Source organism: Eutrigla gurnardus (assembly GCF_963514095.1).
Source record: "Eutrigla gurnardus genome assembly, chromosome: 23".
Classification (NCBI taxonomy): Eukaryota; Metazoa; Chordata; class Actinopteri; order Perciformes; family Triglidae; genus Eutrigla; species Eutrigla gurnardus.
Window position 1 is genome coordinate 12,573,563 of NC_139934.1, and position 17,356 is coordinate 12,590,918.

Sequence of the window (17,356 nt, forward strand, 5' to 3'; positions counted from 1 at the left end):
GATATAGGAAACACCCTGATCAGATCGTAGCTCTCTGGACATCATGGATTGTGATGTGGAATTGTTAGATGGTAATTGCATCATTATTGTGAGCTATTGGTTGTTTACGTGTAGAAGTATTGACCTGCTTCCGACTTACTGCAAGTCTGATGGATCTTACCCCATTAGTGCCTCATTCTCCAGCTCATTAGGAGGAAATGTAAACGACAACAAGAGTAAACAGACTACGAGGGGACAGGAGCTGCTGGCTCCAGCCTTTTCTAAATTTAAACCATGTTTGATGTCAAGTGTTCACTAAGTGGAGATTAATGTTTGGGTCCCCGTTTTTATTTATATCGTGCACGAGGATGCACATGCACGCATGTGACATGATACACATTCCTGGTAGTTAATGCGTAGGAAATGTAGCAACAAGCCAGCAAAGACCGGGGAAAAGAAGACTGTAAACAAGTAAACATGTATGGAAACGGCACAGAATGAAGTATCTTTTATGAATAAGGCAAAGTTCTGTGAAACCTGAATGAACTTTACAGGAAGGATGAAATGTCAAACCTCAAGATTACACAGAATGTATGAGAAACTGAATGTAAACGGAACAGTTATTTGTTTACAAGAAAACTCCAAAGGACACCCTTTAAATGTATTAAAAGTATCAAAAAGTTGAGGCCTAAATCAAACTGAGACTAATAAATTCCCCTCTCTTTCATCGTCCAGAAATATCCGAGCTCCCCCTCGTCCGGCTCGATGTGTCCTGCAACCGCATTTCCCACGTGCCCTTGTGCTACCGCCACCTCCGCCATCTCCAGAGCATCTTGCTGGACAACAACCCGCTGCAAATGCCGCCTGCACAGATCTGCTCCAAGGGCAAATACCACATCTTCAAGTACCTCAACATGGAGTCCTGCAAGAGGAGCCAGGAGGAGCTGGAGAGACACCTGAGGCCCACTGGGTTTAACAGCTGGTGAGGAGGACAGGAGGGAGGGAGTAACAAACAAGTTGGTCTGGGAGGAGCAGGATGAAGGAACAAGCTCATTTCTGCACCATAGCTGGAGATGCTACGTTACTGATGGATAAACCGAGAAGTAGTTCCAGTTCTCCCGGGAAAATCACATTGGTTATTTTTAGTTTAATATTGAATGTTAATATTGAGCCGATTTGATCACAGATAAAAACGCTCACAATAAGTTGAGTGATCATCTTAAATATCGTCACAAGTGACTTGAAAAAGCTGTCTAGCTCGCTTTCATCATAGATAAGTGACAAATAGAGCCTGACTTAAAAATGCAGCGTGCACAAATACACGTTTTTATATTTATTTATCCTTTATTTATGCAGGGAGACGTTCTGATTCATGACCATCTTACTTAACGTATTAGTCAAGGAGCTACAGAGGAGTCTTCATGCTAAGCTAGCTCAAATTTATATCCATCGTCATGTCTCTCTCTCAGAAAGAAAGGAAATACGCTTGTCTCCTTAAAGACTGCATTAATTCTACCGTACTTAGTGTTTGATGGAGACTCTTCGTAGTCACATAGTGGAGGAATATAACATCAGTCGGTTGGTTTACAGAGAGACAGTGGAATCAAAGAGAGACGCTCTTTTTGACCACAATATTCTGCTCATTTCAAACAGTTTTTCTTTTTTTTACAATAATGGATGTTGGAACCTAAAGTGGCCACTTGTATTATGTATTGCACTTTCTATTTCTCAGTGTGGTTAAGTGTTTTACAGTAGAAGAGTGTGTAGAGGACTGTGTAGGTAAGAAGAGTGTGACAGCAGTCCGACAACAGTCGGACATCAATACTGTTTCCTGATAGTGGTAGCTGCTGTTATAATGACTGCTGCTAGTCATTTTCAGGATAATAGAGCTGTGAGAATATTTTTTGCTATACTATATGTACTCACGAACACACTCTTATGCCTTTTTAAAGGAACAATGTCAGCATGAGGTGAGGGGATAAATGGCAGGAAGTACAGTAAATGGAGAATAGGGAAATGGAAGATAAATGATGACTAAGAGGAAGCAGGGTTTGTCAAATATTCATGAACTTCAATGTACTGCTTTCAGCTGCCTAGTAGCCATTTCCATGAGCTAGACAGGACCAAGGACAGAGATAAGAGAGAATATTTGAGAGGGAGCTCTGAGTCAGAGCCTTTAGACTAATGAACCACCATGTACAACACTGCCGTGTGCTCGCTGTGTGTTCAGCTTATCCTAATGTGTGCTCTACGTGTTCCCCTGCAGTCTGTCAGACCAGGAGCTGTTCACGGGTCAGTTCGGAGGGCTGGATTCTGGCTTCAACAGTGTCGACAGCGGCAGCAAGCGGTGGTCTGGGAACGAGGTAAGACTACTGGACGCGCTTCGTTATCACGTCATCGCTGCATTTCATATCTGAGGACCCTGATGAAAAGGTCGAGTTAGAGGGAGGACATGAGGCACGCTCAGCTTGAGTTATAGGACCTAATGAGACTTTGGGTAAAATGACTTGTTTAGTGTGCCTTCACCTCTATTGAAGAGCATGACGCAGATTATTTGTTTTAAATACCCCATGTACAGTGTTGTTGAACACATCAATGATTCTATGATTAGTAAATAATAAATATACACATAGTACAAATAGAGCCAGCCTCTCCTATAGTGTCGTGTTAACCAGCGACTACAGATCAATGACTCCGATCCGTCTGTGTGTCCAGTCAGCAGATGACTTCTCAGAGCGCTCCCTTCGCTTAGCTGAGGTCAGCAGAGACCAGAGGAACCTGGAGGAGGAGGAGGAGGAGGAAGAGGAGGGTGGATCTCCTCTGGAAACTAACAAAGGTGAGGAAGGACACACCTGTTTTCATGTAATTTGGCCCATTAGACAGTGTTCTGTAACATAGAGTAGGTCACTGAAACGGTAGATTTGTTTGCCCACGTGGATAAAAAGCTCTTGTACTCTGTTTGCAGTGAATGGAGAGTCTGAGCATGTGGACTTCATGGACGGCAGTGTGGCCGAGGAAGAGGAGGCGATCAGGATGGATCTCCCCACACCTCCTATGACAGCACCTCTTCAGGTACCGGTCATTCACACACTGATCAGCAATTGTGTCGGATCGTCTCGTCGCTTGACATCTTGGATCAAGGGAAGTTATTGATTGTGTCATTGATTTCCAGGAGCAGAAGGAGAGCTCTTCACTGTCCCAACCCCAGGACACGACAATATGCAGGTTAGTGAAACACACTGTAAAATATACCTTCTAATGTCGCCAACACAATTCAGGGCCAGTGGTTTATTGCACAACTTACTTACTAAATTGTTTGTTTTAAATCACACATTAGCAATAACTGGTAATATTTAAAAAAAAAAAAAAAAAAAAACTAAATGGTTTATAGCATAATACAATAATATTAGATGAAACACAAAACAATAAGATTGGTTTAAAGTTGGGAATAGGGTCTCAGCACAAAACTTAAAGAGCAAATGGGGAAGATGTGAGAGCTTGTAGTGACAGATGATGGAAGAGTTAACAGGTCTGTTAAGGATGAGAATCAGGAGGGTTTATGGGAAATGTTTCAGCTCTGTGTAACACGTTTACCTCTAGTAATGACCTCTTCCATGGTCTCCTTTGTTTACTGTTCTTGTGGAAACGTATTCCACTTTAACTCAGCAGTGTGTTGGTTTCTCTGGTTGGACACTGTGGACTCAGGCTCTCCGAGTTACAAAGACAGACAGTGTTTTAGCACTTTTTCACTCCTCCCTTGTTTTACAAGGTCACTTCACAGGGTATTTGAGAGCTGGGAAAAGTCAATAGACTGCTGTTCTCATTAGTTGCCGTGCCCCTCAAACTGCATGTTGCGTACTTCTGGGTGCCGTTATCTCGGGAAGTTAACGATCCTGACTTTATTGCATCGTCTAGATTTAAACATATGTTTTGCGAGCGGATGTGAAACAAAGTAAAACCAGATGCTAGTAAATATTAATGGTATTATACGATGCTCAAACTATTCCCTGATTACTTGCTAAAGGAAATGCATGCCGACAATTCTGATTATGGTTTATTCATTTAAGTCAATTATCAAGGAAATAGATATTCTCTGGCTCCAGTTTCTAAAATACCAACCAATAATAGTTGTTGTAGATGAAATAGGATTTTTATTGCGGATCCAGATAAAGGTAGTCTAGTCACATTGATGGTCCACATAAAAAATGGAAAAACACAGGAATTGCAGTTGTTTTGGCCATAATAATCGTGACATGATACTCTCATATCATCCCATGCCTCCTTGTTCTGCTACCAAGAAAACGACAGTGTTGAGATTTACAGTCCCAGTCCCATTGGCTGTATATAAACCTGTGACCCAGAGCCATCAATCAGCTTCTGGACAACCGGCATGTTTCATTCTAAATCCTGGAGCTTTATTAACTGTACTCCCTCATTCAGTGGGACCTTGACCCCTCATTAAGCCTTGTGTAGTGGACATGATTAAGGACTGACTAAACTGAGGAGCACGAGCCTGAATCTCGTCCGCAAACATTTTACGATCAGCGTGAACAAACGGATGTTCCAACATTTCCTTTGGGACTCGTAAAAATAGAACAGCGAGGCTGAAAACGGAAACTCTACACACCCTTTTAAACGGACTTTAATCTTTAAATGATATAATGATTTCACACAAACCAGCTTTCAGAATGAAGATGCACATCTATCAATTCACTACAATAGATTTGAGTTTATAGGATGGGTTTCTTGCTCTCGTTTTGAGCTGTTTAACTGCTGGGAAACTGAATCCAGCTCATGTCTAATTTTGAGCCAATGTGTCGTCATCATGTCACGATCATTCTGGCCAAAATATTTGCAAATACTGTTGCGATAATCTGAAAAAATGACCTAAAACACACTGGAATTACTTTACCTAACATGATGAGAAACACATTTGTATTGCTACACAGATTGGACGCACATCTTTTTTAGTGAATGAAAACTTCAAGATAACATTCCAATGAGACAAGTCTTTCCTCACCTCTAATAAGAACAGGGATGACTAAGAGTAATGGTATGACCGGATTCAGGCACCTATTTCAGTCTAAACCAGTTGAACTCCCCAAATCCCTTTCTAGTAAACACAGCTTGTGATTAATAATGTCATAATCATGAGAATAAACAGCACTGCCCTTTGAAACAGGTTGGCGAACTAAACTGGACCCAGGACTGTTTTTCTGGTGTTACTGGTTTAAGTCTGCATGGACCCAGATTACAGAGCACACCCTCAACATACAAGACCTGCAGTACACCCCTTGCTGTTTCACGGCAACAGAAAGACAGTCGCACCTCGTCCCAGTCTTAGTCACTCAGTGTAGATTTTGGAGGATGTTAGTAAATATATGACTCAATCAGTTTCCTTCTCCCCCATCACACCCATCATGTTTAATAGAACCAGAGGAACCGTTTCTTTAGGGTGTGATCACAGAAGGGTGGAAAAAAGACAAGATCTACACCAAACGGACACATTGATGTCTTTAGGGGACTTTTAGATGGTTATTAAACTCCAATCACTTCTTAAGATATTTACAGTATTACTCAATCTGTCCAAACGTCTGCTCATTCTAGTGCGAATACACTCTTATTAAAAGACTGGGAAACAAGAATGGCAGAGATTGATAGGGATGCTGTCGCTGCATCCAGTCTGCAGTAATATTAAGAACAGCAGATTGACAGTGCACTTCCAATTTTAATGGTCTTGGCTCTGAGGATAGCTCTGTAATAAAAGCTTGTTTATATAACTTTTTGTTGTTTGGCTGTTTCTAAACTAATACTAGTAAAAGCCATGCCTGGAGGGGCGTCTCAGGACCAAGCCTTTATTTTACCTACCGCCATACTGCTGTTATATTGTTATTAAAGTTGAGCTGAAGCAGCATTTCAGGATTGATTGATGGCTGGATGTTATAATAGTATTAATTTGGTAATATTCTCATCATATTTTTGTTAAATAGATGTCACAATATGAATGGTGGATGTGATCTAAAAGGGTTAACCAGTTAAAGGAAAAGTTATCTAGTATTTGCAGTCAGTCAAACTTTGGGTGGTATTTTAATTATATTTCCCTACCTTTTTTCTCCTTTCCAGGTCCACCCTCCATGTGGAGGTGGGTCCCCCATCATCGACCTCCTCCTCCGCCCCCCTGTCCCCCTCCAGCCCCACCCTGGAGGAGCGGAGGAGGCCGGGCACCTTGTTCATCTGGCAGGAGAGGGAGCGTATGCAGAAGCAGAGAGAAAACGCCAGGTCACTTACTCCTCCTCATTCTCCTCTACTCCTCCTCATTCTTTACTGCCACCTTTAATAACCAGTCGTGTACATTTTATTTTGAAAAGCAAATGATTGTCAGCAGTAAACTATGTGTTATGAAGGAATCAATTGAACACTGGTATCACATGACATACCACACTATACATAGTTATATATATATATATTTTCATCATGTGTAAAGCAGTAAGGAGGAGCTCTCTCCCAGGGGCAACTCCCTTCTGTCGGTCATTTCTAATTATACGCTCTCCATGTCAAAACTCTAATTTTGCAGTTTGCTGAAGTCATCCACCAAAGCAGGAAGTCATGTGGCCCCTGCACCACAGACAGGAAGTAGCTCAGCGTAAGTAAAGCCCTGTGAACAGCCAAAGCACACAGCAGAACGACGCATGTCTTTGAGTGACAGTCCAAGTTCTACTCACTTCCATTCATGCTTGCCTTCCTTCCATCCCTCCTGATTTACAAATGGAGGGAAGCTTTGAGGTCGAGGAAAGTGTTGTTCTTCTGTCCTGATTAATTATCGGTGTCTGTCTCCCCCTAGTGGTGCTTCGCCAGAGAACAGCAACTCCCACTTGGGCCTCCGGCAGCGATGTGCGGTGAGTAGTGACCCTCATTCCTTCAGTAAACACAGCTAGACTGTGTTTCCATCGTTGACCATGTGAACGGTTTCTTTTTTATTTATTAGAGTGCCGATCAGATGAGCATAGTGACGCCTTCAGTACTTCTACAACGCTCCATGAGCAGAACAGGTACACACACACACTCACACACACACACACCTTTTAGTTGTCATTAGCGTTGTGGTTATATCATATTGACTTTTTATCTAGTTTGAAGCCACATTTGTACTTTTCTGTCAGATGTCCCGTCCTCCCCGAAATCGTCCCCTCCTCCCGGTCAGGCCGTGAAACCCAACAGTTTCCTGTTCCGCACTTCCTCCCGCAGCAGCGTCAAGCCCACAGGTACACAACGACACGCCGCTTTGTACCTTAATTCAGCGCTTCAGAAACGCACCAACACTCTCTGTCGTCTCTCCGGCAGCGTCGTTTACTCTGGGCGAGTCTGGCAGGAGTGAGTCTCGCACGGTGCTGCGTTCTCCTAAAGAAGAGAGAGCGGACATCACACAACTACGCAAGGTAAACCCCAGTAAACCTGCTTTGAAAGAGAAGGAGTTGGGTTTGATGTATTTATTTAGAACTGTGTTAATCTGGTTGTCTGAGGGAAGACTTCGGTGACTCTGTTCACAAAAAAAGCATCCATATATTTATTATAACTCAGTTTATTGAAGCTGCATCCATGTTTCTGCTCACATACACCGAACATCATAATCCTGAGTTTAAACAGCAGTAAATAAACGTAAAGGCGTTCTCCTCCCTCCTCAGACTCTGGAGTCTCGGCTGAAGATCTCTCTACCGGAGGATCTAGGCGAGGCCTTGTCCAACGGCACAGTCCTCTGCCAGCTGGCCAATCACCTTCGACCACGAGCCGTGTCCATCATCCACATTCCCTCCCCAGCAGTGGTGAGTCCTTTGCACCAGTATGGTATTTTCACTGTGGTATAAAAAGGAAGGCTGTGTCACTTTAAGAAGAAATAACATTAATTCCTAAGTTACTAGAAAGGTGCAGGTCGGTTGTGCCTGCAGCGCCCTCTGCTGTTTGAATGAATGATTACAACACAGTGAGCCAGGACGTCTTTTCAACATCGCCTCAGTGCTTTAGCTCTCTGAAGGAGCCAACAGAAGCGCTCTCAGCGACCCTCTCGTTCTCTGGGGAAAACTGAAAAATGATTTATTAAGTGTTCAATGTGTGTTTTCTGATATTATTTTCAGCCAAAACTGAGTTCAGCAAAGTGTCGACTCAACGTGGAAAACTTCCTTGCCGCGTGTCGTAAGCTGGGAGTCACTGAGGTAAAGACCCTTCTCATTATGTTTCTCGCGCTGCTGTCTTTTCAGTACAACTCATGCACACTTTGATGCATCTAAATGCAACGTTCTGTCTGGTAACGCAATTTAAAAATGGAATATTCAGTGTGCTTTAAGCTCAGTTGTGTTGCTAAGTTATTCCTGTCAGGGTTGGACTGATTGGGCTGTTTAAAAGCATTTCTCTGGCCCATCAGCTCAACCCTCACTGTTTTGTCTAACTGTACTGTTTGTCCTTCTCTTGTCTCCTAGTTGTAACAATATAACTACTTGTATTTTCCTCCTGTGTGTGTGTGTGTGTGTGTGTGTGTGTGTGTGCGCGCTGTCCAGAGGGATATGTGTGCGTGCTCTGATGTGCTTCTGGGTAAGCTGCCCGCTGTGCTGCGCTGTGTGACGGCCCTGCTGGCTGCTGAGGGCGGGGAGACGGCGGAGGACCGGTCCCCCCGCCACTCCTCACCTTCGTCTTCATCGTCCTCGCTGCTGTCCACAGATTTCCTGCTCTTCTACTGCGCCGCCATGGCCCTGCTCTACGTCGTCTACTGCTGCCTGCTCACCTAGAGGAGCGACAGCCAACACAGTACTTTAATATTCACGCGGCTGTTGAACTGCAGGCTAACTGAACACACACACACACAGTTGTAGAGAGCGAGGCCAACACACACAGCTGTCATCTCAGATTGAACTGTGTGTTTTGACCTCAGCCCTCGGAGTGTGTCGACGCTCCACAGCTGCACACTGGTTGGATGTTAGAGCCATATAGAGCATGCAGCCGAGCACCTTTTAAGAAACTACCAGAATACACTACAGCACACTGAAGCTACAGCTCTTCATTTAGAGGAATAGAAAGCACTACACTGACGCTGCATGACAGCAGATGAACAGCCTTCACTCTGACGCAGAGCTGCTCCGCAGGCACAAATTATCTCATTGGTTGAGACAGGGAATGGGCGGAGCAAAGGACCCTCATATGAATCACATGCTACCCTATGTTATTTGTATCTTCTTTTTACTAATGCACACTGATACAGCTGCTGTGTTTGTGCACATGAGAGATACAATGGCTGCCACTAGAGAACAGATTAGGGTCCAATAACTCCTGAATAATGCCTGATTATCTTCAGTCTGAGGGACGTCGCCCGCAAAACCGCTGTTTACCTATGGTACGGTGCACCTAGCGCACGCTGCTCTTTTGCGCCGCGAGTCGTGTTTTTCTTATCTTGCAGTTTTTCGAAATGTATTTTTTGGTCAAGAAGTGTAGTAACATTTAACATCACATAATAAAGTGATGTGAAGCAGAGCGTGAGCAGCGTTATCATTCACGTGGAGTTGGTCAATCTATGCACCAACTCCTCCCTTTAGCTGCTAAATGCTCCAGCTAGTCTGGAACTGTGTCGGTCTGCTGGTTTGTTATCATGAATACAGAACAGTGATGTTGCAGAGTATAAAGCAACAAGCTGAAATAGACTACGAATCTCTGTAGAGCTGAGGAAAAACTAGTGTTATAATTCTCTGTGGGTTTGTCTCTATGAGTCACTCCTCGACCTGGAAACTCAGAAACTTTACTGACACTCTGTGCTATGTATATACTACAGCATACACTAATGATCATAGGCAAAATGACACTAAAATCGCTGTTTAAGTGAATTATATTTGGATGACTTTAAAGGCAAACCCATGTTCATTATTATTTTTGTACATTACTTGTAGTGATGATAAAGTTATACTCACCAAGTAAATCTGGTGACATCACTAGTCCCACCGAGGAAGTCGGATGATCACACAGGCACACACCAAAAAAGAAAAGCAGGTTAGTCAAACATACTCGGAAGAGAAAAGGCGGCAAACATCCTCCAGTTTACAGACTTGTCAGCCAGAGAGACGGTTGTTCTTTAGCTCTGCTCACCGAGTCTGAGATGAATTGTGCGTTCAGAGCAGCTCTGCCTCTGAGAAATGTTCGTGTTCGGAGGCTGAAAGAAGCCGAGAGAGAAGCTGGTGAAGTAAGACTGAACTGTGAATGTGATTTTTAGCCTCGAGACAGATGCAAGTTAGTTAAACGGGGAACCTGGATGTTAGAGATCACAACAATGTGACAGTGAGACAGATGATACAGTGCCTCTTACTGAACACTGAAGATGGCTGCGCTCACTGTGAGCAGCAGGGGGCGATGTCGCTGCATCAACCCGTCTTCATGTGTCTAAACGGTACAAACCCCTCCAGGAAGTGTGTGTGTGTCTTTTTTGTGTCGTTGTCACTGGTCTATTTGACCAGCTGACTTCATGTTTGTATAAATGTAAACAGGCTATTAAATTATTGCGTTTTTATTTATTTTGGAATCTCTTCTGATTTTGGTTGTTTTTGTTTCTGAGGTGAAACAGCAGTGGCGTCACTAGTTTATTTTAAGCCTCATAAAGCTTCGTGAAATCGATGTCTGGCTTTAAATCACACACAGACAAATTAAATGTAATCAATATTCGGTTATTCAGAGTTAAAATAGCATTGATTGTTTAAAAGTTCCTCCTCATTTGATTGGTAAATGATTGATTCCCCCAAGGCTAAACAGTTAGCAGAGCAAGAGAGGGCCTCTGCTGTTTCTACCACACGCTGTGTCTGGCTTATTGCTCATAGAAGGTCAGTGTCTGCAACTAAACACACAATGGATCTGATTAGAATGCTTAATGGACTGATGTGGGGTTTGAAAGCTCATATCAATAGTGAGAATGTTGGGATTCAAACCACAAAGTCCTAAAAATTTGTTTATTCTTATCAAGGCCTCTAACAATGTAGGACCATAATGGGATACAAAAACCTTCCACTAAAAGTCAAAATAATCAAGTACAAGTAGGGGACCAGTATGACTTATTCATAGAGAAGACTTTACTATATGTTGGTCTACTCTAATATAGTTGAGCATGACTGTTTATCTTAAAATATGGAGCCCCAAAGTGCTCAATATTAAATAAAAAATGTATTATGAAACATGAATGCATTTTGTAAAATATACCATTAGCCATAACAGAAAACTTTATTTTTATTTCACAAAGGCATTTTTCCTAATAGCACTTTTGTTTCCCTGATTTAGCCGGTTAGCTGCTGCTGTTACTTACACTTGCCCAGTAACATTGCCAAGCTGTAAACCTGAGCAGGAATCCAGTTGATTCAAAATTATCATAGTTGCTCTAGCTAACACAGGCTAACTGGCTTAATGTGGGAGCTGTTGTTTATTTGGCATTTTCCCCTTAAGAAAGCTCAACAAGTTGTTTTTTTAAGTCTTCCTAAGGACTTAAGTACTAAAGTTTCGTAAGTACTGTCTTTTGGTTTATTTAAAATTAAACACTTTTGGGCCCAACATTTCTTTAAACGCTATTGGGTTGAGATTGCAGTAGTTTTATAAGTTGATTTAACGAGGTGTAGTCCACCATCCAGCCCATGCCTGAATCGCTAGACGTTGTCTAGAGGTCATAATGTCCACTGTAAAAAATGTCCCGTCCAATGGCGCAAGTTTTTTTTTTTATTAGCCTGCTGTTTTAAATGAAATGTTATACTGTTTCAATTCAAAATGTATATTTTATAAATGAAACTGGATAAGCAACAAACAGTAATGAATTCACTGGCTTAGACCAAGCTATATTCTTTAATATGTTAGTGGAACAGAAATACAGTTGTATTTTATATTTATATGACACCCTTGTATTATTGAGAATCATTTTTGAGTTTATATAAATCTATATGTAAAGGTTTTTTTCATCCCGCTGTAAAGAAATTATTAAAAACAAACTTTGTCTGCTTGCCTGCTGTTGTGCTTTTGCTTAATCAGCCAGGAACGTTACCGTGATCAGGGTATCTGCAGCTGCTTAACTTCTTATTTTTGCCCAAAAATTGAACTCAACGTCCACCTGCTACTAACTTGTTACTGAGCTTTCAACTGCATCTCTCGGTGCAAAGTGCTTTCAGCATATTTTAGTGACATTTCAAGTTTTAAGCACATTTTGATGATTATCGGGATAATATCGTGAATTGCAATTATGTGGCCATGAAAATAATGATGAGATTTTCATGTAGTCCCATGTATTCACTAACATGTATTATCTGTGATGCTCCATCCTCTTCACTAGAGCACCATTATTACAGGTGCAAATGAATCAAAACTGGCTGATTTGAAATGGATCTATTTTCTGGCATCGAAAAGTACGACATCAGCCGAGCCGGACTTTGTTCTGAGATCTTTACATTGGCTTCCTGGCAGTCAAAGTATTGATCCTGCTGTTGGTTTATAAAGCACTGAATGCTGCATCTGTAGTAGTAGTAGAAGGAGTATCAACAGTAGTAGCCCATGGCAGCACGCGTAGCCACCATGGATCCATCCCAACCATCGTCGTAAAAATCCCTCATATCGTATGAAGAAAATTCACAACAGTCACTCGATAAAATTTATTAAAAAAAATGTAAAAAATGATTAAAAACTCATAAAAATCCCTTGTTTAGTATGCCAAGCATAGTCTGAGTGTAGGGAGTCCAAAATGCCATATTCTAATTTTTTGGGGGGGAAAAAGTCAAACTATAGTATGTCGAAAATTGACAAAAACAGGCACCTGACAAAATTAATGAAATATTGGAAAAAAAATGATTACATAGTCATAAAAATCCCACATCCACACCTACAGGGAATTTGGAGTGATCAATCAACCTTTTCCCACCTGCATGTCTTTGGACTATTGGAGGAAGCCTGAGAACCCAGAGCAAACAGTCTTTTACACAGGAAGAACATGCAAACTCCACACAGAAGAAACACCAACCCGTGCCGGGGAATCGAACCGAGGACCCTCTGGCTGTGAGGCGACAGTCCTACCCACTACACCACCATGCAGCACACCTGATGCAGCACAAGTCATACTATAGTATGTCGAAGATTGACAAAAACAGGCACCCAACAAAATTAATGAAATATTCTAAAAAAATATTAAAAAGTCATAAAAATCCTTTGTATCGTTGGGGAAGCATAGTCTGAGTGTAGGGAGTCCAAAACAACCATAAAATGCCATATTCTAATTTTTCGGGGAAAAAATTGAAAAAAGTCATACTATAGTATGTCGAAAATTGACAAAAACAGTCACCCGACAAAATTAATAAAATATTAAAAAAATATATTAAAAAGTCATAAAAATAATTTGTATCGTGGGGCAAGCATAGACTGAGTGTAGGGAGTCCAAAACAACAATAAAATGCCATATTCTAATTTTTCAGGGAAAATTAAAAAAAAAAAAGTCATACTATAGTATGTCGAAAATTGACAGAAACAGGCACCCGCCAAAATTAATGAACTATTCTAAAAAAATATTAAAAAGTCATAAAAATCCTCCGTATCGTGGGGCAAGCATAGTCTGAGTGTAGGGAGTCCAAAACAACCATAAAATGCCATATTCTAATTTTTCGGGGAAAAAATTGAAAAAAAAAGTCATACTATAGTATGTCGAAAATTGACAAAAACAGGCACCCGACAAAATTAATGAAATATTCTAAAAAAATATTAAAAAGTCATGAAAATCCCACATCCACACCTACAGGGAATTTGGAGTGATCAATCAACCTTTTCCCACCTGCATGTCTTTGGACTATTGGAGGAAGCGAGAGAACCCAGAGCAAACAGTCTTTTACACAGGAAGAACATGCAAACTCCACACAGAAGAAACACCAACCCGTGCCGGGGAATCGAACCGAGGACCCTCTGGCTGTGAGGCGACAGTCCTACCCACTACACCACCATGCAGCACACCTGATGCAGCACAAGTCATACTATAGTATGTCGAAGATTGACAAAAACAGGCACCCGACAAAATTAATGAAATAATCTAAAATAACATTAAAAAGTCATAAAAATCCTTCGTATCGTGGGGCAAGCATAGTCTGAGTGTAGGGAGTCCAAAACAACCATAAAATGCCATATTCTAATTTTTCGGGGAAAATTAAAAAAAGAAAAGAAAGAAAAAAAAAGTCATACTATATATTATGTTGAAAATTGACAAAAACAGGCACCCGACAAAATTCATGAAATATTCTAAAAAAATATGATATAATAATAATAATATAATAAAAATATAAAAGTCATAGTGTACTGTCAATTTCACAAAAAAAAATTCACAATTTGGTTTAGTCACAGAATTCACGAATTGTTGTAAAAGTGATTAAAAATGCATAAAAATCCCTCGGATCATATGTCAAGAAAAGTCTGAGTGTCGTGACAAAAGGTGGTCAAACTGTGAGCGGGCGTACAGCTACCCTGGTTAAAGCAGAGGATGTGCTTTAACCTCTTCAAAAGCAGGTTTCCCAACACCAACTCCAGCTGGCCCGGGTTGGAGCAGGTGAGTGTTCAGTCAATGTCAGAGAGAAGGAGAAACCAGCCTGCAGGTTTGAATACTGCACCGAGGAGGAAACCCCATAAATAGGCTGCTGCCTTTCTGGTTCTCCTGCTGGAGCTGCGAGTCAGGCGTCATTATCGACATGTCATGCGTGTATAGTCGAGTCAAGATAGTCGGCAGCATTGATTATGTAGATTTAACCTCAGAGACGTACCGGGAAATGTTTTCATGGGTGAGCGAGTTCATCCCGGGGTTTCAGGGTCACTGATGGCGATCCAAGGGGCCCGTCTGAATCACTGCCTGTAAAATGAAAATACTTCATCAGGCGTGCACGATTAAACTACGCATCCAGCCAGATGGATTTTTAAGCCTGAGAGTTGACTGATGATAAACATACAGTAGAATAACGTGCATTTAAGTGTTAGCTGTTCATGGAGGAGCTAATTAACCACCACTGAAATAAACACTTCCCCAATAAAACTAACACATAAGCTTTGGGACCAGCCAATGTCGAAGCATATGTGCCTAATTGTATAGGTGTCAAATTGAACGGTCATGTGACCATAGTATCTCAACCGGTCCAGAAACTAGACGGGTGCCTCAGGCTACAAACTACACAGAGACACTCACCAGGATGTTCAGTTTCCTCTGTGCTGTTATTTAAGTCAATGCTGTCGCACAATTAAAACATGTCAGATCAACGGCGGCTGGTGGACCATCCATAATAAATACAAACATCATTTTATGTAATAAATACATAATGTAGGTTGCCTCTTATCAAAATTCTGTGAGTGAATTTAAGTTCCCCTGGTAAGCTGTGATACTGCTTATGTCTGGGCCTTTTATTATGAACTCATAATGAAATTATTTATTATGGGCTTCTTTTAAAACCCATTTGAATAATTACTTTGGTTTCTGGTGTATATTCCTAATATAATTCATTCATAATTCATTAAATTACAACAAACTAACTCCAGATTAATCCAGGGAGTGTTATTTCGTGGTTGGTTTCTGGGTCTTGGGTGTCAAGTGAAGCTGCCATGTTTAGTTTGACGCTTTAACAACAACTTGGGGCGTCAGGGTGCAAACAGACAGTTCACAGAAGGGAAGATGTGGGTGGCAGCAGTGTCAACAGAGGAAAACACAGCAACAGCAGCGAGGTCCTGGTCCCCTAACAGCTCAACCCAGCCATGCTGAAGATCAATAATTAACAAACCGTATCTCATACAGAAATATTAGAACAAACTGTACTTTTGGGGGGAGCTACGGTGCTAAATAAATCCAAAGCTCCAGCTTCATCAGGTTTGCTCCTCACATCCGGGAGAATGAACAAATGGCATGAAATTTAGGACATGGAAAAATAATGAGTGCCATAAAACATATGCATGTATGTTAGATGTGTTCTGCTCACTCCTTTCTTCCTGCCTTACCAGGATTCCTTGTGTTCCCCCCAACTCGTCATGGAGGACGAGGGGCTGAGTCGGCTGGCCCAGACTGTCCAAGTGTTGGTCGACGGGGCCGACGGCTCCCAGCGGGGCCCGAAACAGGAAACGTCAGGGGCTGCTGGCGCGACACAATGCTAGCGTAGCGTAGCCGCATCTGCAAAGATTCAACAGCATCACACCAAAGAGATCCGTCTCGGGGCCAACGCTGGTTTCTAACATGCTTAATATTTCACATGTTCATTACGTTGACTATACAGATAGACATGCTGTGTTCAAAGACCAAACAATAAAAAGACTTCAAGTGTAAATGACTTCAAAGCCTGTTTGATTATTTCATGTCTCCTCATAAAGATTAATTTACACGAGCGAACACTTTCAGAGTTTAAAGGGAAGATCTGGGTTAGCCTAGCTTAGGAAGCTGCACACGGTCAAGAAAATAGTTCCAGGCAGACTGGATGTCACATCAATAAAGCTCCTCATCTCTGCTGCAGCCCGGACCGAACTGTCTGCAGCTGAATTGCATTGTGGGTAATGTAGGTACCAGGTTCTGAAAGGATGTACTCTGGTTGTGCTGCATTGTAGATACATGGAGTACTCTTAATTCAAAGAGGTTTGTGAAATACAGGAATATTTTTGAAAATTGCATCAACCTGTGTCTTGTTCAGCTCTGCCAAAGTCTAGCAAAAGGTCCTAAATGAATTGAATTGAACACAATGTGTGAAAGCGGACACAGCTGCGTGTCCTCTTTGGGCTCGGTGCGTTGGTGTCTGTCCCTGACGGTTTTCACCTCCGACTCATTCATCCGTCAGCAGGAAAAAGATCTGCTGCAAAGCGTTACGCGCTTGTTAGGACGGGTGAAAACATGCTGGAGTTAAAGGATAACACGATTTTATTTTTAACACTGAATGCACCACAGGATGCATGCTGGGAACCAGGAGATGATGATGATGATGGAAGCGGTCCAGCTATCTCCTGACATTTCCGTCAAACAACCAGTCCTCACGCCCGCCTGGTGATTTTAATTAGAGAACAAATGTTCTCACTTAACTCTTGTGGCGTCGAGCCATGCAGTCAGTCAGATATCAGAACAATGAAGGTCAGTGAAATTCTGTGGTGTTTAAACACACATATTCAGAGGGACATTTAAAGTGGGGTCTGTGGATTATCCAGAGAAATCACACTGGTGTGTTTAATACCTATAAGCCTCAGTGTGATTCTACAACGCTGACTGCAGAGCCTTCGCTGTTGTAAATTATGAACTACACGTGTTTGCCCAAGCATTTAATCAGCCAATAACAGGCCACAAAAGATAATGAACTAGGGCTTCATCAAGCATCAATCACTGTGTAATGATTAGGAT

The 17,356-nt window shown here is 41.9% G+C and overlaps 1 protein-coding gene across 2 annotated transcripts in view; it reads left to right on the top strand.

Annotated features, from left to right (window-relative positions):
• Nucleotides 1-16,308, top strand: part of lrch4 (leucine-rich repeats and calponin homology (CH) domain containing 4) — a 46,189-nt gene extending 29,881 nt beyond the window's left edge. The window contains exons 5-18 of one of the 2 annotated variants that reach the window (XM_084003751.1): nt 715-961; nt 2,246-2,342; nt 2,695-2,815; nt 2,945-3,051; nt 3,152-3,204; nt 6,103-6,258; nt 6,554-6,622; nt 6,821-6,875; nt 6,965-7,028; nt 7,140-7,241; nt 7,321-7,415; nt 7,662-7,799; nt 8,109-8,186; nt 8,529-9,186. In XM_084003751.1, the coding sequence (XP_083859877.1) occupies nt 715-961; nt 2,246-2,342; nt 2,695-2,815; nt 2,945-3,051; nt 3,152-3,204; nt 6,103-6,258; nt 6,554-6,622; nt 6,821-6,875; nt 6,965-7,028; nt 7,140-7,241; nt 7,321-7,415; nt 7,662-7,799; nt 8,109-8,186; nt 8,529-8,756 (1,610 nt within the window). In that variant the 3' untranslated portion in view covers nt 8,757-9,186. Of the gene's footprint in view, nt 1-714; nt 962-2,245; nt 2,343-2,694; nt 2,816-2,944; nt 3,052-3,151; nt 3,205-6,102; nt 6,259-6,553; nt 6,623-6,820; nt 6,876-6,964; nt 7,029-7,139; nt 7,242-7,320; nt 7,416-7,661; nt 7,800-8,108; nt 8,187-8,528; nt 9,187-15,984 lie in introns of those variants that run through there. The other variant, XM_084003752.1, reaches the window with a different exon arrangement.
• Nucleotides 16,309-17,356: the final 1,048 nt, after the last annotated feature.